The sequence below is a fragment of the Carcharhinus amblyrhynchos genome, chromosome 10 (assembly GCF_965287045.1).
Source record: "Carcharhinus amblyrhynchos chromosome 10, sCarAmb.v2.hapA, whole genome shotgun sequence".
In the NCBI taxonomy this organism is placed as follows: Eukaryota; Metazoa; Chordata; class Chondrichthyes; order Carcharhiniformes; family Carcharhinidae; genus Carcharhinus; species Carcharhinus amblyrhynchos.
Window position 1 is genome coordinate 69,856,869 of NC_137333.1, and position 23,191 is coordinate 69,880,059.

Consider the following 23,191-nt stretch of genomic DNA (forward strand, 5'->3'; position numbering starts at 1 on the left):
CTCTCCCCAACGCCCTACCATTAACTGAGTAAGTCCTGTCCTGGTTCAATCTACCAAAGTGCATCACCTCGCATTTGTCTAAGTTAAACTCCATCTGCTAATCGTCAGCCCACTGACCCAATTGATCAAGATCCTGTTGCAATTGGAGATAATTTTCTTCATTGTCCACTATGCCACCAATCTTGGTGTCATCTGCAAACTTACTAAGCGTGCCTCCTATATCCTCATCCAAATCATTAATATAAATGACAAATAACAGTGGGCCCAGCACTGATCCCCAAGGCACAGCACTGGTCATAGGCTTCCAGTTTGAAAAACAACTCTGTACAAGAAGCCAATTTTGTATCCATTTAGATACCTCATCCTGGATCCCAGAAGATTTAACTTTATGCAACAACCTTCCATGCAGTACCTTATCAACGGCCTTGCTAAAATCCATGAAGACAACTTAATTTCAAAATTTGCTGATGACACAAAGCTTAGAAATGTAGTTAATAATATGGATGATATTAGCAGACTTCAGGGCGACATAGCTAGGCTTGTGAAATTGAATGTGCAGAAGTTGAAAAAAATTTAAGAGTATAAACTAAATTATGAAATTTTAAAGGAATGCAGGAACAGATATACCTGGGGTTCACATATACAAATATTTGAAGGTAATGGTACAGGTCATTAAGGTTATCAAAAGTACATGGGATTTTTGACCTTATAGATACTTGGGGGCCAACTTTTCCTCTCCCGGTGGAGGCAAGAATGGGGTCTGGGAACATCGGAACAACATAGAAAATAGAAGTAGACCATTCGGCCACTCATGTTTTTTTTAATATCAAAAATGATTTATCCAAGCATTGACCCTCGGGACACCACTGTCTACTATCCTACTAACCATTTATCATGACCCTCTGCTTATTGTCCTTAAGCTACTTTTTTAAAATCCAAGCTGGCACTGATCATTGAATGCCATGAGCCAGTTTTGTAAACCAGCTTGTTATGTGGTATTTTGTCAAACACTTCAAAATCCATAAGAAAACATCTGCAGCAAACACCTTCATCAAACTTCTCTGCTAATTCATCAAAAAATTAGATTATTGAAAGTGATCTATTTTTCATAAATATGTACTGGTTCCGCTTAATTAGCTCAAACCTCTCCAAATACCTGTTGATTTTATTTCCATATAAGAAGTCTCACAACACCAGGTTAAAGTCCAACAGATTTATTTGGTAGCAAATGCCACCTCCATCAGGTTTGTGGGAGTTCTGTTTACAAACAGGGCATATAAAGAGACAAACTCAATTTACAAAATAATGGTTGGAATGCAATTCTTTACAGGTCATCAAGTCTTAAAGGTACAGGCAATATGAGTGGAGAGAGCATTAAGCACAAGTTAAAGAGATGTGTATTATCTCCAGACAGAACAGTTAGTGAGATTTTGCAAGCCCAGGCAAGTTGTGGAGGTTGCAGATAGTGTGACATGAACTCAAAATCCCGGTTGAGGCTGTCCTTGTGTGCGGAACTTGGCTATCAGTCTCTGCTCAGCGACTCTGAGCTGTCGTGTGTCGAGAAGGCCGCCTTGGAGAACGCTTACCCAAAGATCAGAGGCCGAATGCCCATGACCACAGAAGTGTTTGCCTACAGGAAGAGAACAGTCTTGCCTGATGATTGTCGAGTGGTGTTCATTCATTGTCATAGCGTCTGCGTGGTCTCCCCAGTGTACCATGCCTCGGGACATCCTTTCCTGCAGCATCACAGATAGACAATGTTGGCCGAGTTGCAAGAGTGTGTACCATGTACCTGGTGGATGGTATTCTTACGTGAGATGATGGCATCCGTGTCTATGATCTGGCATATCTTGTAGAGGTTGCTGTGGCAGGGTTGTGTGATGTCATAGTCACTGTTCTCCTGAAGGCTGGGTAGTTTGCTGTGGACAATGATCTGTTTGAGGTTGTGTGGTTGTTTCAAAGGCAAGAAGTGGGGGTGTTGGGATGACCTTGGCGAGATTTCGTCTTCATCAATGACATGTTGACTGACATTGGAACTGTTGATTGATAAGTTGAGTGCCATATCCTGCTCTTAAGAGGGCGTCTCATAAGAACCAGTTCTGGAGAGTGGCATCAATTGCGTTCTTGGACACATGTATCTCCAACAAGGATGGTCACCTCAGCACTCCACTGTACTGCAAGCCCATGGATAACCTCATGATGCTCCACTTCTCTAGCTTCCACCCTAAACACGTCAAAGAAGCCATCCCCTACGGACAAGCCCTCTGTATACACAGGATCTGTAAAAAGTCTGACAACACCAGGTTTAAGTCCAACCGATTTATTTGATAGTAAACTCACTCAAATAAATCGGTTGGACTTAAACCTGGTGTTGTCAGACTTTTTACTGTGTTTACCCCAGTCCAATGCCGGCATATCCACATCATGATTACACAGGATCTGCTCAGATGAGGAAGATCGTAACAGACACCTCCCAGGTGCTGAAACGTGCCCTCATAAGAATAGGATAGGGTGCTCCTTTGTCAGATAAGTGTTAGTTCTGTTCACAAACAGGGCATATAAAAAGACAAACTCAATTTACAAAATGATGGTTGGAATGTGGGTCTTTACAGGTATCGATCGACCATTCTGATGTGAAAAACAGCACCGACCTCCTCAGAAGACAAACATTGGTCATGGCAGACTGAGTACCCTTCGTTGTCCAGTACTTTCCCGGAGCGGAGAAGCTACAACATCTTCTCCAGAGCTTTCAACGTGTCATTGATGAAGACGAACATCTCGCAAGGCCATCCCCACGCCCCCACTTCTTGCTTTCAAACAACCACACAATCTCAAACAGACCATTGTCTGCAGCAAATTACCCAGCCTTCAGGAGAACAGTGACCACAACATCACACAACCCTGCCAGAACACCCTCTGAAAGACGTGCCAGATCATTGACATGGATGCCATCATCTCATGTGAGAACACCATCCACCAGGTACATGGTACATACACTTGCAACTCGGCTAACGTTGTCTACCTGATAATGCTGCAGGAAAGGATGTCCTGAGGCTTGGTACGTTGGGGAGGTCGTGTGGACGCTACGACAACAAATGAAGAACACCGCTCGACAATCACCAGGCAAAACTGTTCACTTCCTGTTGGGGAACACTTCAGCGGTCATGGGCATTCGGCCTCTGATCTTCGGGTAAGCATTCTCGAAAGCTGCCTTCGTGACACATGATAATGCAGAGTCGCAGAGCAGAAACTAATAGCCAAGTTCTGCACACATGAGGATGGCCTCAACCGGGATCTTAGGTTCATGTCACGCTATCTGTAACCCCCATGACTTGGTTGGGCGTGCAAAATCTCACTAACTGTCTTGTCTGGTGATAATACACATCTCTAACCTGTGCTTAACACTCTCCACTCACGTTGTCTATACCTTTAAGACTTGATTACCTGTAAAGACCCACATTCCAACCATTATTTTGTAAATTGAGTTTGTCTTTTTATATGCCCTGACTGTAAACAGAACTAACACTTATCTGACGAAGGAGCAGCACTACGAAAGCTAGTGGCCTTTGCTACCAAATAAACCTGTTGGACTTTAACCTGGTGTTGTGAGACTTCTGTGTTTACCCCAGTGCAACGCTGGCAGCTCCACATCAGATTTTATTTACCCCAGATTATTATTTCCAAAACCTTACCCACTGCTTTTATTAAACTGACTGGGCTATAATTACAGGAATATCCTTGCATGTTTTCATGAACAAGGGTAGCCTCAAATTGTGTGTGCTGGGATCTTGATATGTACTTCTTGTAGACACAGCCCAACTTGGGATGCAGAGAAGTTGCTGAGGGCATTTCAGCCCTTCTGCCTCACTTTGAGTGATAACAGTCTAGGTGATCCCAGTTTTCCATCTACGGCCATCTTAAGCAGATCATAAATACATTATTCAGTAGGGTCAGCAGCTTCACTTTTACAGCAGCAACATGAAAGAGCAACAGAATTCTACAGCACAGCTGTGTTTATTCTGGAGTCCAAAGGGTAATCAACTTCATCCACAGTGCAATTTGGGCCTTGGTGCAGAAGACTACCTTTCTATGACTAATAAGTGTTTAACCTTCTGATAAACATAGCCTGCAACCTCCAACGCAATAACGTAAGAACGTAAGAAATAGGAGCAGGAGTAGGCCATCTAGCCCTTCGAGCCTGCCCTGCCATTCAATAAGATCATGGCTGATCTGTCGTGGCTCAGTTCCACATTCCCGCCCTCTCCCCATAACCCTTAATCCCCTCGCTTATCAAAAACCCATCAACCCGCGTCTTAAAAATATTTAGGGAGGCAGCCTCCACCACTTCAACAGGCAGAGAATTCCAGACATTCACCACCCTTTGAGTGAAGAAGTTCCTCCTCAACTCCGTTCTAAACCGACCCCCCCTTTATCTTGAGGCTGTGCCCCCTAGTTCTACTGTCCTTTCTGAGCAGGAAGAGTCTCTCCACCTCTATCCTATCCATCCCATTCATCATCTTATACGTCTCAATGAGATCTCCCCTCATTCTTCTAAACTCTAACGAGTACAAGCCTAGTTTATTCAGCCTCTCCTCATAGCTCAACCCCCTCAACTCCGGTATCAGCCTAGTAAACCTCCTCTGCACTCCCTCCAAGGCCAAAATATCCTTGCGTAAGTACGGCGCCCAAAACTGCACACAGTACTCCAGCTGCGGTCTCACCAATGCTCTGTACAGCCGCAGCAAGACCTCCCTACTTTTATATTCAATCCCCCTCGCTATGAAGGCCAGCATCCCATTCGCCTTCCTGATCACCTGCTGCACCTGCAAGCTGGGTTTTTGCGACTCATGCACAAGGACCCCAAGGTCCCTCTGCACCGTCGCCTGCTGCAGTTTTTCGCCACGTAAGTGATAATCCTTCCTACCATTATTCCTACCAAAGTGGACCACCTCGCAATTGCCAACATTAAATTCCATTTGCCATTTCCTGGCCCATTCGCCCAGCCTATCTAGATCCTTCTGTAGACTCTCCACACCCTCCGCACAATTTGCCTTTCCTCCAATCTTGGTGTCATCAGCAAATTTCGACACCCCACACTCGGTTCCCTCCTCCAGATCATCTATATAAATGGTAAATAGCTGAGGCCCCAGCACTGACCCCTGAGGCACTCCACTAGTCACCATCCGCCAATCCGAATAGCACTCATTGACCCCCACTCTCTGCCTCCTATTTGACAACCAATCCTCTATCCACGCTAACACCCTACCCCCAACTCCCTGTCCCCTGACCTTCTGCAATAACCTCCTGTGAGGTACCTTGTCAAACGCCTTCTGAAAATCCAGAAAGACCACATCCACCGGCTCTCCTCTATCCACCGCCCTAGACACATCCTCATAGAACTCCAGTAAATTTGTCAGACACGACTTCCCTTTAACGAAACCGTGCTGCGTCTGCTCTATCAAGCAATTCCTTTCAAGATGCCTCGCTATTTCCTCCTTGATGACGGATTCTAACATTTTACCTACAACAGACATTAAACTAACCGGCCTATAGTTCCCTGCCTTTTGCCTGGCACCCTTCTTAAACAACGGCGTAACATTAGCCACTTTCCAATCTTCCGGCACTTCCCCGGAATCCAGCGACGTCTGGAAAATAACCACCAAGGCATCCACTATCACCTCCGCCATTTCTTTCAGAACCCTCGGATGCATTCCATCCGGTCCTGGCGACTTGTCCACAATCAGTCCCTCCAGTCTGTCGAGCACCTCCTCTCTAGTAACAGTAATGTCATTAAGACCCTCCAGTCCTACCACCTTTCCATCTCTAACACCCAGCAAATTATTATATGTAGCATGGAAACAGGCCCATGTTGCAGTTACAGATAGGGTGAAGGGAAAGATCAGCTTAATATGTGATAGGATCATGCAAAAGTCTGATGACAGCAGGGAAGAAGTTGTTCTCAAATTGGATGGCATACTTTTTCTTCTGTATCTTCTTCCTGATGGAAGAAGGTGGAAGAGAGTATGTCCGGCATGCAAGGTGTCCTTTATCATGCTGGCTGCTTTCCTGAGGCAGTGGGAAGTGTAGATGGAGTCAATGGACCTCATTTTACCATTGCGTTGTGCCCATTTTTGGCTGCAAAAACTTGGTAAAGTCAGGCATGATGTGAGTAGTGTGACTGGTTTCCCCCCTTTACCAAGGTCTGAAAATAGCTGCAATCGGGACCATGCCCAAAATGGGCCCAATGACCATTTAACTGCATTTGCATGCATTTGAATTGACTTAATGGGCTGCATGCCCAACTTTACCAGCACTTCCCTCTTTACCACTGCGTTCACCCATCTGGAATCGGCACGAGACAGACATGCTCCATATAAATCCGATTCAGGCACTCCAACAGTGAGAGTTGGTGAGGAGGTAAGGGCCGAGTGTCCAATGGTTCTCTGCTTGAGATTGGGGCGGGCAGGGGGAGGTGGATCTGAGGGTGCTCTGCTTGAGATCAGGGGCGGGGGGAAGGTGGGTCTGCTGGCCACTCTTTGAGATCAGTGGGGGGATGGGGTCCACTGCCACTGTGCAGAGATCGGAGTTGGGGGGGGAGGGGGGAATGGGTCCACAATCGGTGTGGGTGGGATAAGGGGATCAGTAATGTTATGGGGGTGGAGCAATGTCTGTGCGGCCAGGGGGAGGCATTATCCAACCCAGGATGGATGTGGCAAGCGAGTAGCATTCTTATCATTTTTTTCTGCGCATTCACAATCGGAGGTGCCGAGCGGATCTGTGAGCTTGTTAAGCCCCGTCCACAGGTTTGTGCAGCGCAATTCAGAATCACTGATATTTACTGCAGGCAGAGTGCGTATGGGTGGGGGCGGGAGTGCCTCAGAGTAGGTCTAAAATCTGAAACATTCCCAGTTTCAATCCGCTGACCATTCAGAATCAAAATGATAAAATAGGACCCAATGGGTGGAAGGCTGGTCTGATGGTCTGGGATATGTTCACAACCCTTTGTAGTTTCTTGCAGCCTTGATCAGAACAGGAGATATACCAAGCTGTGATACATACAGAAGTGATGCTTGCTATAATGCAGCTGCAGAAATTGGTGAGAGTTGTAGTGGATGTGCCAAATTTCCTCAGCCTACTATATATATAAATACATGGTATACATGGGGAGGTAGTAAATTGGATTAGACACTGGTTCAGTGGAAGAAGCCAGAGAGTGGTTGTGGAGGATTGCTTCTCTGACTGGAGGCCTGTGATTACTGGTGTGCTGCAGGGATCGGTGTTGGGTCCATTGTTGTTTGTCATCTATATCAATGATCTGGATGATAATGTGGTAAACTGGATCAGCAAATTTGCTGATGATACAAAGATTGGAGGTATAGTGGACAGTGAGGAAGGTTTTCAAAGCTTGCAGAGGGGTTTGGACCAACTAGAAAAATGGGCTGAAAAATGCCAAATGGAATTTAACGCAGACAAATGTAAGGTATTGCACTTTGGAAGGATAAACCAAAGTAGAACATACAGGGTAAATGGTAGGACTCTGAAGAGTGCAGTTGAACAGTGGGATCTGGGAATACAGGTACACAATTCCCTAAAAGTGATGTCACAGGTGGATAGGGTCGTAAAGAGTGCTTTTGGTACATTGGCCTTTATAAATCAGAGTATCGAGTATAAAAGTTGGAGTGTTATGGTAATATTATATAAGGCATTGGTGAGGCTGAATTTAGAGTATTGTGTACAATTTTGGTCGCCTAGTTACAGGAAGGATGTAAATAAGGTTGAAAGAGTGCAGAGAAGGTTCACGAGGATGTTGCCGGGACTAGAGAAGCTGAGTTACACAGAGATTGAATAGGTCAGGACTTTATTCCCTGGAGCGTAGAAGAATGAGGGGAGATTTGATAGAGGTATATAAGATTTTGATGGGTATAGATAGAGTGAACGCAAGCAGGCTTTTTCCACTGAGGCTAGGGGAGAGAAAAACCAGAGGGCATGGGTCAAGGGTGAAAGGAGAAAAATTTAAAGGGAATATTAGGGGCTTCTTCATGCAGAGAGTGGTGGGAGTGTGGAATGAGCTGCCGGATAAAGTGGTAAATGTGGGGTCACTTTTAACATTTAAGAAAAACTTGGACGGGTACCTGGATGAGAGGGGTGTGGAGGGATATGGTCCAAGTGCAGGTCAGTGGGACTAGGCAAAAAATGGTTTGGCACAGACAAGGAGGGCCAAAAGGCCTGATTCTGAGCTGTAATCTTCTATGGTTCTATAGTTCCATGGTACTGAGAAAGTAGAGGCATTGGTTGGCTTTCTTAACTATAATATTGGTGTGACTGGACAGATCGCTGGTGAACTGGACGCTAAGAAACTTGAAGCTCTCAATCATCTCCATTTCATCACCATTTTTGTAGACAGGGGAATGTCCTCCATTACATCTCCTGAAGTTGATTACTATGTTGTAGTAATACAAATTAATGCTCAATGCTGTAAGTAAATCAAATACAGTACATTTGTTTCCTTGTTCTATAAACTTGAGCTCATGTTTGGTGCCCACATCCTAATTTACAGCCCACTCCCCTGCTCACTAATCTATTAAGGTATCTAGTCTAGCAATGCCTCCATTTTAAAATTCTCAACCTTGTATTCAAATCCTTCTATGGCCTCTGCCCCCAACCTACCCTCCAAAAAACTCTTTTTGAAGAGTAGAAAGAAACACTTTCTACAATCTTCTCAAGAATTCTGGCCAAGGTTTTCTCAGCCCTATGAGGCTGCTGGCAAAGTGGTGGAAAAAACTGATCAGGGTGGCTCCCCGAGATGGTCCGGTCTCTTGGTATATTTTCCAAGGAAGGATCATCACTAGAATTGGCAATTTTCTCGCCAAAAGTGGGAGGTAATCAAGACATTTAAGGCCTCAATTAGTGGCTATCTCCAGACAGACAAGTTTGCCAGCATGACCCAGGTCCCCCATGCCCAGAGCCTGACAACACTTCAGAGATTGCATGGTGGGAGGTCAGAAGGCAACCATGGGCTGCTGCACATGCCAGTACCAATGACTGCAAATGCTGAAAATTGTACATCTACAGCTAAACACGTTCATACAGAGGCAGTGACCTTCCACACCTATTGTCCTCATAGTTCTGGGCCTTCTTTGTTAACAATGTAATCTACACCCTTTTGAGAGCATCTCAATTTTGAGACAATGCCTGGATTTCCCTCTGCCTGAGCAAAACCCACATCTTCCAGGGGGGGTTGCCAGCCTCCCTCCATCATTCCTTCAATTTGCGGACCCTGTCCTTAATGTACAGCAAACAAAGAGGCAGCTCTTATGGAAGGAATAGGTATATGGCTTGGTTGTAACGATTTTACTACCACTGGATGATCTTGTGCTGTTCACTGTGAAGAATGAGTCAACCACATTTGGGGTTGTCAGTAATTATTACAGTAACATCTCATCTGAAAACAAATTATAAACATATGAAGAATAAAATACTAAGGTAGTTAGAAATCTGAAATTGCACAGGAAATGTGCACTAGATCTGTATCTGGAGAAAGAAACATTTAATGTTGCAGGTCAATGATATCACATCAGAACTGAAAAAACATCAAGAGATGTGGCATGTTTTAAGTAAGTACAGAAGCAGGAAAAGAGTGCAGGAGGTGCAAAAAAGAGAACAAAAGGGAAAAGAGATATAGGAGGGATATCCAAGGTAGATTTTTTACTCAGACAGCAGTTGGGTGTGGAATGGACTGCCTGCAGTCATAGTGGAGTCGAACACTTTAGGAACTTTCAAGCAGTTATTGGATAGGCATATGGAGCACACCAGAATGATAGGGAGTGGGATAGCTTGATCTTGGTTTTGGACAAAGCTTGGCACAACATCAAGGGCTGAAGAGCCTGTACTGTTCTATGTTCTAAGGATGATGGTGCATGACAACGGAGATAGTAATTGGCCAAGTAAAGAAATAAAGGGAGGGCTAAAGGAGGTGCAAATGTGAAAGCAAAATCACCAACAGCTGCCCTCCAAAAATAGAAAACGAAATGCGGGCAGAGGTTGAGATCTGAAAATTGTCAAACACAGTGCTGATTTGATTTATTATTGTCACATGTATTAGCATATAGCGAAAAGTATTGTTTCTAGCTTGCTATACAGACAAAGCATATCACACATTAGGAAAGGAAAGAGTGCAGAATTTAGGGTTAATCGTAGCAAGGGCATAGAGAAAGATCAACTTAATGCAAGGTAGGTCCATTCAAAAATCTGATGGCAGAAGGGAAGGAGCTGTTCGGTTGTTACGTGATCTCAGACTTTTGTATCTTTTTATCAACGGAAGAAGGTGGAAGGAAGTATGTCCGTGGTGCATGGGGTCCTTGCTTATGCTGGCTGCTTTTCTGAGGCCGCGGGAAGTGTAAACAGTGTCAATGGATGGGAGACTGATTTGAATGATGGAGTGGGTTTCATTCACAAACTTTTGTAGTTTGTTGACTCTTTGTTTAGCCTGGTTGGCAGTGAAATGCCTCTGTGACATCAGATACCTTCATTTCACTGTTGTTCCCTCACACATTTTAACATATCTCCCTCTGAATTTACAGCACTCTATTCTCCCAGATCCAACCCCAATATGGTCTTCAAACCTGCAAGTAAACATGGCACAATTATTGTTTGACAAATTAACCTAATGGAAGCTGAATACTAATTCTCTGACACCTTCTCCAAACAACTCTCCAATCCCACCCTGTCCCATTTCGTCATTCCAACATCAAACCGCAAGTTATCATTTCCAAGACTGTTGCTGTCTTCAGCCATGATTCTCCCATCCTGCTGCGCCACTTTTCTAGCACTGTGGGCCAGGAGAACCCTGCAGTGACCGATTCACAGGGTTTGTGTCAGCGCTCGTGCCCCATTTGCATCTCCCAGTGCTGGATGTCCGATGGCATCTGCTCAGTGCTGGAAATCGGCAGGGAGACGCACAGAGTATTTAAATGGTCATCTTAATATTATTTCAATATTATTAGCAGTCCCAGAACTGAAGTCTCTGGGCCTGTAGCATCTCCTACCCTGCCAGAGTGTTTCATTCCAGTGGGGATTACACTAGCTCCCCACATTTCGGGAGCTAGCAGCCTGACCCCGCTTGAGTGAAGGGGGGGGCAGTGTGGGGGTGCTCCTGGCAAAGCCAGCTGGGCCCCTGGAACTCCCCAAGATGCAAAGAGCCAATGCCTGCGGGCACCTTGGCACTGTTTATCAGGCATGGGGCAGTGCCAAGGTGGTGGGGCATATGGGGCAGAGCCTAGGGAAAGCAGGGCCTGATAGGGTAGGGCTTAGAGGGAAGTTGATAGAGGTGGACGTGGGAGGGGTCCCGCTGCCATTCTGCAGTTGGGATCAATGAAGGAAGGAGGGAGTCCAGCGATCAAGAAGTCAGCTGATCTAGGCACTGACAGATCAGCACATGTGCAATGACCCGCCCTGCCCTGTTCCCTGAAATTTAATGATATTCATGCTAGTGGCCTCTGCAGTGCATAGAGTTTGGAAGATTCTTCTCTGAACTCCCACTGAAAAAACCAGCGTGAATTTCCCCAGTATTCATGTGAATTTGATATTCACAATTTTTTGGGGAGAATTTCTTCCCTCATCTCCTCTGGATACCCCCCTCCCCCACAACAATGCCCCAACTGTGCACAACTACATCCACCTCCTTTCCAAGATCCATTTCAGTCAGTTCTTGCCTCATGGAACTTATTTTTTACTAACTCAGTCCCCATTGTTTATATTTGGGTAACAGCTATTGATGGTGATCTTGCTTTCCCATTTACAACTCCTCTTGACTTATTTTTCGTTTCTTTGTGTTTTCCATTACCATCTTTTTTGCCCTGCACCACGATTTCTTTTATCATTTAATCTCGCCTGCCTTTTCATCTCAGACCTTCTCTTTTGTGCTCTCTGCCACTTCCCCCTCCCTTTCTGTGCCTTTGTACTTGTTTAAAATTTTACATCTCTAAAATGTTCTAGTTCTGAGAAAAGATTGATAGCTTAAAACATAACAATTCATGAATGCTGCCAAGTCCACTTCAATTAAGTAGAAAGGTTGGAGATGTTGGGCCTGTTCTCCTTGAAGAAGAGACAATTAAAGGGAGATTTGATAGAGGTATCCAAAATCATGAGGGATTTGGATAGATAGGAAGAAACTGTTCCATTTGACAGAATGATCAAGAGCCAGAAGACACTGAATTAGGCTAATTGGCAAAATAAGCAACAGCAACATGCAACAAGCGATTAGAATTTGAAATGCACTGAGAGCGATGGAGGCAGATTCAATGGAGGCCTTCAAATGATAATTGAATAATTATCAGGGGAGAGAAAAAATATGCAAGACTACAGGGAGAAGGCAAGGGAGTGAAACTCAATATTAATCATGCAGAGATGGCGTGGACACAATGGCATCAGCAGTAGTGGGCCTAAAATTCTATGATATGAAGCATGCACAACATAAAACATCAGGTTCAGTGGTGGGTGAGTATTGTATTAATATAATATTTATTAATATCTTGCTAGAGTGGTTGGAGATGGTTTAAACTAATATGGTAGAGGAATGGGAACCTATGTAAGGATTCAGAGTGGGGGGTTGGGGGGATCAAGAACAAGGAAAAAGACAGCAAGGAGAATAAGAAAAGTATCGGGCAGAGAAATCAAGAGCCTGAACCAGATAAGGACAGAGTGAAAACTAGTAGGAATGGGACAAGGATGGTTAAAAGGAGTAGCCTTAAAGTTTTGTACTTGAATGCTCGGAAGATTCAAAATAAAATGGATGAATTAATTGTGCAGGTAGATATAAAGGAGTATGGTATAGTTGGAATTACAGAGATATGGCTCCAAGGTGACCAAGGATGGGAACTAAAAATTGAGGGTTATTCAGTGTTTACGAAGGACAGAAAGGAAAAGGTGGTGGAGTTGCACTGTTGATCAGAGAAGATATTGATATAACATTGAGGAAAGGTATTTAGTACAGGCGATGTGGAATATGTATGGGTCAAGTTAAATAACACCAAGGGGCAAAAAGCATTCCTGAGGGTGGTATACAGACCATCAAACTGCAGTGGTAATTTTGGGAATAGCATTAGACAGGAAATCAGGGACGCATGTGAGAAAGGAACATCTGTGATTATGGGTGACTTTAATCTGCATAAAGATTGGGTGAGTCAAATTAGCCACTACAATAGAGGAGGAATTTCTAGAGTATATATGCAATGGTTTTCTGGAGCAATACGTTGAAGAACCAACAAGGGAACAAGCCATCTTGGACTGGATATTGTGCAATGAGAGGATTAGTTGGCAATTGAGTTGTGAGAGAACGTTTGGGGATGAGTGACCATAATATGGTAGAATGCTTTATCAACGTGAATAGTGACGTAATTGATTCTGAGACCAGGGTTCTGATCTCAATAAAGGTAACTATGATGGTATGAGGCATGAGTTGGCTAAGATGGACTGGGGAACATTATTGCAAAGAAGAACAGTGGACAGGCAAAGGCAGGCATTCAAGGAACGAATAGGTGAACTCCAAAAGTCATTTACTACAATTTCTCCAACCCATGGCTTACAAGGGAAATTAGATATAGTATTAGATTCAAAGAAGAAGCATACAAATTGCTATGAAAAAGCAATAGACCTGAGGATTGGGAGCAGGTTAAAATTCAGCAAAGGCAGACCAAGGGATTGATTAAGAAGGGGAAGTAGAATATGAAAGTAAGATAGCAGGCAACATAAAAACTGACTGTAAAAATTTCTATAGATATGTAAAGAGAATGAGATTGACAAAAACTAATATAGGCCTCTTACAGTCAGAAACTGGAAATTCTTAATGGGGAACAAAGAAATGACTGAGGAACTAAATTCGTTCTTTGCTTCTGTCTTCACAAAGTAAGACAAGAATAATGTAGGAAGTTCAGAGAAACACAAGTTTTAGTGAGGAGCTGAAGGAAATTAGTATTAGTAGAAAATGGTTTTGAGGAAATTAATGGGGTTGAAGTTGGATAAAACTCCAGGACCTGATAATCTTCATCCCAGTGTACCTAAGGAAACCTAGAAGTAGTCGATCCATTGGTGTTCATATTCCAAAAATCTTTTTGGACTTTGAACAGTTCCTACAGTTAATGTAAGCCCACTATTCAAAAAGGGAAGTATAACGAAAACAAGAACTATAGACCAGGGTGGCACAGTGGCACAGAGGTTTGCACTGCTGCCTCACAGCGCCAGGGACCCGGGTTCAATTTCAGGCTTGGATCACTGTTTGTGTGGAGTCTGCATATTTTCCCCATGTGTGTGTGTGGGTTTCCTCCTGGTTTTTCTTTCTTTTATTCATTGACAGGACATGGGCGTAGCTAGCTGGCCAGCATTAATTGCCCATCCCCCTAGTTGCCCAAGGGCAGCTAAGTCAATCACATTGCTGTGGCTCTGGAGTCATATGTAGGCCAGAACAGGTAAGGATAGTAGATTACCCTCCCTAAAGGACATCAGTGAACCAGATAGGTTTTTCTGACAATCGACAATGGTTTCATGGTCATCGGTAGATTCTTAATTCCAGGTTTTTTTATTGAATTCAAATTCCACCATCTGCTGTGGCAGGATTTGAACCCAGGTCCCAGAACATTAACTGAGTTTCTGGATTAATAGTTTAGTGATAATACCACTAGGCCATCACCTCCCCTGCTTCATTGGAAACTGTTAAGTCTGAAACACGTGCTGGTTAGGTGCATTGGTCATGGACTAGGGGGCACAGCCTCAAGATAAAAGGGGGGCGGTTTAGAACGGAGTTGAGAAGGAACTTCTTCACTCAAAGGGTGGTGAATCTCTGGAATTCTCTGCCCGTTGAAGTGGTGGAGGCTGCCTCGCTAAATATTTTTAAGACGCGGGTTGATGGGTTTTTGATAGGAGAGGGGATTAAGGGTTATGGGGAGAGGGCGGGAAAGTGGAACTGAGCAGCGACAGATCAGCCATGATCTTATTGAATGGCGGGGCAGGCTCGAAGGGCTGGATGGCCTACTCCTGCTCCTATTTCTTATGTTCTTATTTCTTATGTTCTTAAATTCTCCCTCCGTGTCCCCAAAGAGGTGTCAGAGTGTAGTGACTAGGGGTTTTTTCACAGTAGCTTCACTGCAATGTTAATGTAAGCTTACTTGTGACATTAATAAACAAACGTGACTTAAAACTTAAACAGTCAGCCTAACGTCAGTAGTAGTGAAGTTGCTAGAGTCCATTATCAAGGATTTCATAGTACAGCATTTGGAAAGCAGTAGTATAATCAGACAAAATCAGCATGAATTTATGAAATGGAAATCATGCTTGACAAATTACTGGAATTCTTTGAGGACTTAACTAGGAGAGATAACTAGGGAGAACTGGTGGATATGGTTTATTTAGACTTTCAGACAAGGTCTCACATAACAGATTACAATATTAAGTTAAAGCGCATGGGGTTGTGGGTGGTGTCTTGAGATGAATGGAAAGCTGGTTAGCAGACAGGACGCAAAGATTTGGAATAAATGGGTCTTTTTGCCAATTGACAGGCAGTGATTCATGGGGTACCACAGGGATCTGTGCTAGAACCCCAACTATTCACTTTATATGTTAATGATTTGGATGAGGGAACTAAATGCATTATCTCTAAATTTGCAGATGAAAATAAGTTGGGTAGGTGGGTAAGCTGTGAGGAGCTCTTTCAGTGTGATTTGGACAGACTGAGTGAGTGAGCATATGCATGGCAGATGCAGTATAATATCGATAAATGTGAGGCTATCCACTTTGGTAGCAAAAATAGAAAAGCAAATTATTATTTGAATTGGGTGTAAATTGAGAAAACTAGATATTCAATGAAACCTCGGTGTCCTCATGCATCAGTTACTGAAAGTGCGCAGATACAGCAGGTAATAAAGAAGGCAAATAGCATGTTGGCCTTCACAGCGAGAGGATTTGATTATAGGAATATGGATGTTTTACTGCAGTTGTACAGGCACCTGGAATATTGTGGGCAGTTTTAGTGTTCTTATCTGAGGAAGAATGTACTTGCTGTAGAGGGAGTGCAGCAAAATTTGCCAAGTTGACTCCTGTGACCGCATATGAGAGATTAAGTTGGTTAAGATTATATTCAGGAGTTTAGAAGAGTGAGAGGATATCTCATAGAAACTTATAAAATTCTAACAGGATTAGATAGGGTAGATTAAGAAAGAATGTTCCAAATGGTAGGTGAGTCCAGAACCAGGGGTCATCGTTAGAAGATAAGGGCTAAACTTTTCAGAACCGAGGTGACGAAAAATTTCTTCACCCAGAGAGTGGTGAACTGTGAAATTCATTAAGAGTAGTTGAGCCCAAAAGTGTTTTTTCAATAAGTTAAATACAGCTCTTAAGGTTAAAGGGATTAATGGAAATGGGAAGAAAGTGGGATCAGGGTATTAGATTTGATGATCAGGTATGAATGGCAGAGCAGGCTCCAAGGGCTGGGTGGCCTATCACTGCTTCCATTCTCTGTGTATATACATTGGAGAAAGGGTTAAAACATATCGAGGAAAACAACCGCCATGAACCCATAATACCTCTTCAGCACAAACTCACTTTGATTTCTACTGCCTCAATACTTAGAAAAGGCGCTGTAACTCCTCAGACCATTAACCAAATTCACTGGGCACATGATAACGCCGATCAATTTACCTTCCCGGCTCTATCTCCACTCAGACAAAGTCCCCAAGTCTCCCTCTGTCCGCTCCCATCCCCCAAACATACATTTTATATTAAATCCAATGTTTTGTTTTAGAAAGGCAGCTAAATTTTTCTCTCCGTGCTATCCCAAGTGGGGGAGGAACGAATTTGATGAAGTAACCGAACTGAGGGATTTTACTGCGAGGGAAGGCGTCACTCCCGTAAATATAAGTTTTAATTGCGGGGGAGGGGGGGGGGCCTTGCTGAGCCGGCGCCGACAGGGAGAGATACAGACATGACGACCAAACAGATTTACTATTCGGACAAATATTATGCCGACCAGTACGAATACAGGCATGTTTCCCAAAGAACTTGCAAAGCTGGTACCGAAAACTCATCTGATGTCTGAAGACGAGTGGCGAAAGCTAGGTGTCCAGCAGTCTCTGGCCTGGGTCCACTACATGATGCATGAACCACATATTCTGCTATTCCGAAGACCCCTATCTAAAGATCAGGAAAATAAATCCTCACTTTCTGGATTTTTTTGTAAATATTGCAGTATACGTTAAATCGTACAAATTCATTCCGCCTGTATATGAGCTGTATTCTAAACAGCAATACCTTGTGGGACAGTGGGTTTAGACGAGATGTATTTAAAAAGTATTAGCAGTCAAAATGATGTTGGTTCCAAGCTTAAGAAATTACAGTACTTTGTTTACTTGATTTTTTTCTCTATGCCTAAGTTTTCTTTTGATGGATATCGTTGTGAATAAAGTTTCGATGCACCTCTTGGGGTTCTTGTAAAAAAAACAATGTCATGCAAAAGCGGTTGGAATTTGATTTGTGATTAAACCGGTGACGATGTTTTATTTCACTCGATTGCATTGCAAAGCTTGCTCTGCCTCGGCGGCTGCTGGGCACGAATGGGGGAGAGAGGCGGGCTCGGGAACATTGCGCAGGGGTGGGGGAGGGGAAGTAGTGGTGGTGGGGGAGGGGCTCGGGCAATAAGAGGAGGCGGTCAGGGGGCGGGGCGGTAGTGGGGCGAGTTCGAGGAGGTCCGGGGGCGGAGGCAGTGGGGGCGTGCCCCGGGGAGAGCGCTCCGGGGCAGCGGGGAGGCGGGGCCGGGGGCCCGGGGCAGTGCGCAGGGGCGGTAGTGCTGGGGGGGAGGGGCCCGAGCGGCTCGAGGATACGGTCAGGGGGAGGGGCGAGCTCGAGGAAGTCTGGGGGAGGGGAGGCGGCGCGCAACTGGGGGAGCGGTGGGGGGAGGGGCTCGGGCAATGAGAAGGGGCGGGCAGGGGGAGGGGGCGGCAGTGGCAGTGGGGCGAGTTGGAGGAGGTCTGGGGGAGGGGTGGAGGCAGTGGGGGCTTGCCCCTGGGGGAGGGCGCTGGTGTTGGCGCTTTGATGTTAGTATGCCGGCGTTGGACTGGCGTAAACACAGTAAAAAGTCTGACAATATCAGGTTTTAGTCCAACCGATTTATTTGATAATAGACTCACAAGCTTTCGAGGTTTCCCTCTTCGTCAGGTCACCTGACGAAGACTTTTTACTGTGTTGGCGCTTTGGGGCATTGTCGGCTGGCAACTGGGGGGGAAGGGGCGGGTGCTGGGGCAGGGTAGGCGGCGGGGGCGGGCACCTGGGACTGGGGGAGGGAGGTGGGCCCCAGGGGCAGGCGGTGGGGGCGGGCACCCGGAGAGGTGGGGAGGCGGCCACTGACAGACGGAGGCAGCCACAACCGTTAACTATTTTTATTTTTCGATTGGTCACTTGCGCGTCAATCAGGGCAACTCACCTTGGATTGGCTGAGGCCGACGTCATTAGCATCAACAACATCCCCTCCCCCCTTCCCCAGTTGTCGTTGCTGGTGGAATTTTTTTTCAAAATCGGAGCGCCTGAGAACGTTCACAGTCATGGCGGCGGTGGCGGCAGCAGAGGAGGCTGCGGACAAATCGGAGCAAGAAAGCGAAGCGGAGGAAGATGTGTACGAGGTGGAAAGGATAGTGGACATGAAGGTTTCTGAGGTGAGAGTGTTTGAGTGGCTCGGGGGGGGGGAGGGGTTCGTGTTATATTGAACATGGAGTCAGGCGGTGTGTGTGTGTTTGGTGAAGTGAGGCCTGCGGCCCGGCTCTCTCCACCTGTCCAGCGCCTGGCATCAGAATGCCCGCTTTACACTTGACACTTCCACCCCTCCCCCGTAACCGTCCAGGACATCAGTCTCAGTTTTGCAGCTGGAAGTAATGTTGTGGGTAGCTGCCAGCAAGGTTTCGTGTCACCCGTTTCTTCAATGTCAGATCATTTTAGCCAAAAGTTCTCAAGATAGAAGACAGTAAGACGCTAGTTGTCTCTGAATTAGTGCCATTAGCAAAGTGTGAAAGTGAGTTGTAATGCAGTCACTAAGTAAATCAGTACTTTTAGAAATCAACAGTGCTGTTTCGTGAAGTAAACACTTATTATGATCGAGTTCACATCGTAAATTTCAAGCAAAGCTTTAAGCGTAAAGCTGCATTGACTATTCAGACAAAATTGCCGTTCAGTTTAAAACAGGTACTATATTGCAAAATTAGACAGGATTAAAACCTAAAATCCTTTCGAGAAGTATTTCCACATCCCTTTTTGGAGGGTCACCCCCCCCTCCCCCCCCCCCTCCCCCCTCACGCCCCATCCTTCTATAATTTCTGTTCATATAAATCACTGCAATGCAGAAGGAGTCCATTCGGTCCATCGAATCAGCACTCTGACAGAGCATCTTACCCAGGCCCTCTTCTCTTCCCCCACCTAGCAGCACCTTGAGGATCTGCTCTGTAACCTACCCAGCCCTGGCCTCCTCCCTCTCGTCCCAATCCCTTTCCCACCCCACTCTCTTTCCCACCCACATGAGGGTTTCTCCTGTCCTACCTTGCACACCTTGGAGGATCTCTCCTCCTGCCCCACTTCCTACCTCCCTCCATTAGAGTTTGGTTATCCACCTATAAGCAGGTTGACGTCAGTCACTAACATTACTGCAACCATTCATGGTTGTCAACATGTGTAAAAGAACCATCTGGGAAAACTTGTTTGGTTATTCTTTCTTAAACTTCTGTGCTTTTTTTTGAACTTATGGAATAATTGTGCATCCTAATTGGGCATTATTTCAGCTGTGATGATGGGACTATACAGTTGACCATGTAGTTATTGCTTTACAATTAGGTATGTCTAAATATGCTGGGTAACGTTCTACAAAGGTAGCTTCAGTGCTAGCCATTGTACTGTTACATGTCGTGCACCATACTTTCTCCCTTACTCAATATTTATTTAATTGTTTAGTAAAGGCACCATCATCCAATATTGAACAGAAGCAGTACAAAATATTAGATGCTTCTGTATAATTTCCAATTTATTGCTGTCAGCTACTGTGCATGGTATGCCTTGACTCATCACTTGGTGGATTTGTAATTTATCAATTATTCTGTCTCCATCTACTTTTACATTTTGAAGTTTACTTAGGTCTGTAAAAAGAGTGAAATCCATTTATTTACATGATTGGATACAATGTAATAATGTTAGTGTCCAGGTTCAGATGCAGTTTGTGCAATTTAAGTTCACAATGACAGGCTTGCAGTGGGGCTTAGTTTGTTGGTCCATATTAGAACTTAGGACAGGCAAGGCCCCTTGTCAGGAACGTTAAATCTGAAAACTGATCTAATTTCTTCGTTATTCAGAGTTGCTTAATTTGTATTGTCCAGGAATTCAAAATTAGATGTGATCCGTTGCCACTTTGATTTTCATTACATAAATGAGTGACAGAAAATAATTTTCAAATAATAGATGTGTGGTGTAGCTTAATCATGAAGTATTACTAATAATCATGAGCCAAGGTTTAATTGTCAGAGTTTGTAAGCTATTCCAGTTACTTAGATTTACTAAGTAACTAACTAAGTATTTAATAATTCTGCCTTGTTTTGTTTATCTGGTCTATTACTCCATCTGCTGGATGTTGCTTTCACCAGTAAAGCACTCGATGTTTTTTTAAGTGCAGCAGTTTTATTTTTGGAGGAGTAGAGTTGAGAAGTGAGTAAGTCATGTCCGTGAGGTATAAAAGTACCCCTTTTATGTCTATCTACCAGCTTTCCATTAAACAATAATGCTTTTGTGGAAATGGAGATGCTATGAAGAAGAGAAAATTGCATTTTTTATTATGGAGAGGGGGGAAAAGGCTAGATATGAAGCAGATTTTGAACAGAAAAAGTAAATAAGGTATAGGTACAAGGACTTGTACTGTGCCTGCATATTTTTATTTAAGAATAATTTCCTTCCTGCCAGCTAATATGAGCTGTTTTAAATGTATTACACTTGGTTAATTTTGACTAATTGATTACCTCTTAACACTGCTCTTAAATTATTTTGAGCATAAGTAAATGCAAACAGAAGACTGGAAAAACTTAGAAGTTCACTTGCAGATTGAACAGGGTCGGTACCCAAACATTGGAATGAAAATTAATCTTTGATTTAAACTATGAAATCTGGTCTTTTTGGTGGTGGGGAATGACTTTTGGGTGTCAACAAAGAACAGATTGTACTAATGATGAATGTGACCTTTGGGTTATATAGTTTTGGCTAGAACCTGGTATTTTTGTTTCCTTCCCCTCCCTTTTTCAACTGTAGCTGGTAACAAGCTGCTGACACTTGACTACAGCTGATGTTTGGTCCAAATTAAGAAATAAAGTAATCAAATATTTTTTAAAAAAGTCTTCCCATCAACTCATGAGAGTGATAAAGGTTGGATAATGCAATTGAGAGGAAAAACAGTTGAGTAAAACCAGATGTTCATTTTTTTCAGCAACAAAGCAAACCACTTTATAAAATAAACTGAAAGTGCTGGAAAAACTCGGATCTGACAGCATCTGAAGTTTGTAATATTGTTTAATTAAAGCTTTATTTTGGAGAATGTTTTTTTTAAAAGGTGGAGTGTGATCGGCAATAACTACTTTTTGTTTCTGTGTACCTGGTCAAGAAAAATATAAGTGCGTGAGAGCTTTTTTTAATAATTCCTTTGAAGTATCCACCTTTATTCAATTTTTTTTTCAGGGTCTAGTTCAAAGCAGTTTTTAAAAAGTTGAGCAGCAGATCATATCATTCGATACACGTAGGTATACGCAACAAAAGATCTATGAGTGAATCTGCTGCATATGAGTTAACTTTACTGTGGCATAACCCGTACTTCATTTAATATCTCAGTTTGTTTTAATAGGAAAGAAATGGACAATAGACCTTACTGTTGTTAGTATAGCAGGTGTACTGGATAATTGTTTGTACAAAATATGTTGGATCCAGTTGGATCTGGGGCGGCATGGTAGTACAGTGGTTAGTACTGCTGTTTTATAGCTCCAGGAACCTGATTTTGATTCCCGGATGGGTCACTGTCTGTGTGGAGTTTGCACATTCTCCTTGTGTCTGCGTGGGTTTTCTCTGGGTGCTCCAGTTTCCTCCCACAATCCAAAGATGTGTGGATTAGGTTGATTGCCCATGCTAAAATTGCCCCTTAGTCCTGAGATGCGTAGGTTAGAGGGATTAGCAGGTAAATGTGTTGGGATATGGGGGTAAGGCCTGGGTGGGATTGTGGTTGGTGCAGACTCGATGGGCCAGATGGCCTGTTTCTGCACTGTAGGATTTCTATGATTCTGTGAACCGTTGCACCAAAATGGTCTAAAAACATTGCTGGGTTATATGTGCCAACAATGGAATCATTTTGTGCACTACAGCTTTGATGGGATTTCATTTTAAATCGAGTGTATTTCATGTGCAACTTGAAATCAAGATATCCTAATAAAGCGTAGGTAGGAGTTGAACTTTGTGCCAGAACATGTCACTTATGACTATCGACTATGGTAGTGAATTTCAGACAACCAGTGCTAAATTGTATTTTCTTGTCAGTTGTAGCTCGGTGTTAGCACTCGTCTCTTGATCAGTAGTTTGCAGGTTTATAATCATAGAATTAAGCATGAAATTTACATTGGCACTCGAGTGCAGTACTGTTGGAGCACAAATGCTCTTCTCTCCATTGGATGGATTTAAAAGATCCATGCCAATATTTTGAAGATGAGCAGGAAAGCTCTTCCCAGAACTCTCTTCAATATTTACCCCTCAACCATGATCACAAAAAACAATATCTTTGGTCATTACCTCATAACTGTATGTGGGATCTTACTACGTGCAAGGTGGTTACTATAGTTCTTGCATTGTAGCAATGAGTACACTTCAAAAGTACTTAATTGGATGTTAAACATTTCAGGATCATGAAATGCAGTATATAAATGCAAAGCTCTTTTTCTCTTTCTCTCTCTGTCTCTCTTTCTCCGGTTTGGCATGTCTAGAACTTACCAATAATGATTTGTAGCTGAAGTGAACTGGACCACTGTGGATTGATTTAGACCTCTAACCTGATAGTTGGCTCTGATAAAACAAAATTATGCTGAAAAGATTAATTTTGTTTGTGTGAATGAGTTAACTGCCTTCAGACCATACCCATTAACCTGTTGCAAAC

General features: G+C 43.8%; 1 protein-coding gene and 1 pseudogene across 2 annotated transcripts in view; both read left to right on the forward strand.

Moving 5' to 3' along the window:
- The first annotated feature begins 16,969 nt into the window (after positions 1–16,969).
- On the forward strand, positions 16,970–17,243 carry LOC145349301 (cyclin-dependent kinases regulatory subunit 2 pseudogene; annotated as a pseudogene).
- Positions 17,244–18,400: 1,157 nt separating this feature from the next.
- Positions 18,401–23,191, forward strand: part of mphosph8 (M-phase phosphoprotein 8) — a 61,896-nt gene continuing 57,105 nt past the window's right edge. Inside the window, exon 1 of one of the 2 annotated variants that reach the window (XM_080197300.1) lies at positions 18,401–18,692. In XM_080197300.1, coding sequence (XP_080053426.1) covers positions 18,582–18,692 — 111 coding nt within the window. In that variant the 5' untranslated portion in view covers positions 18,401–18,581. The remainder of the gene's footprint in view (positions 18,693–23,191) is intronic. The other variant, XM_080197299.1, reaches the window with a different exon arrangement.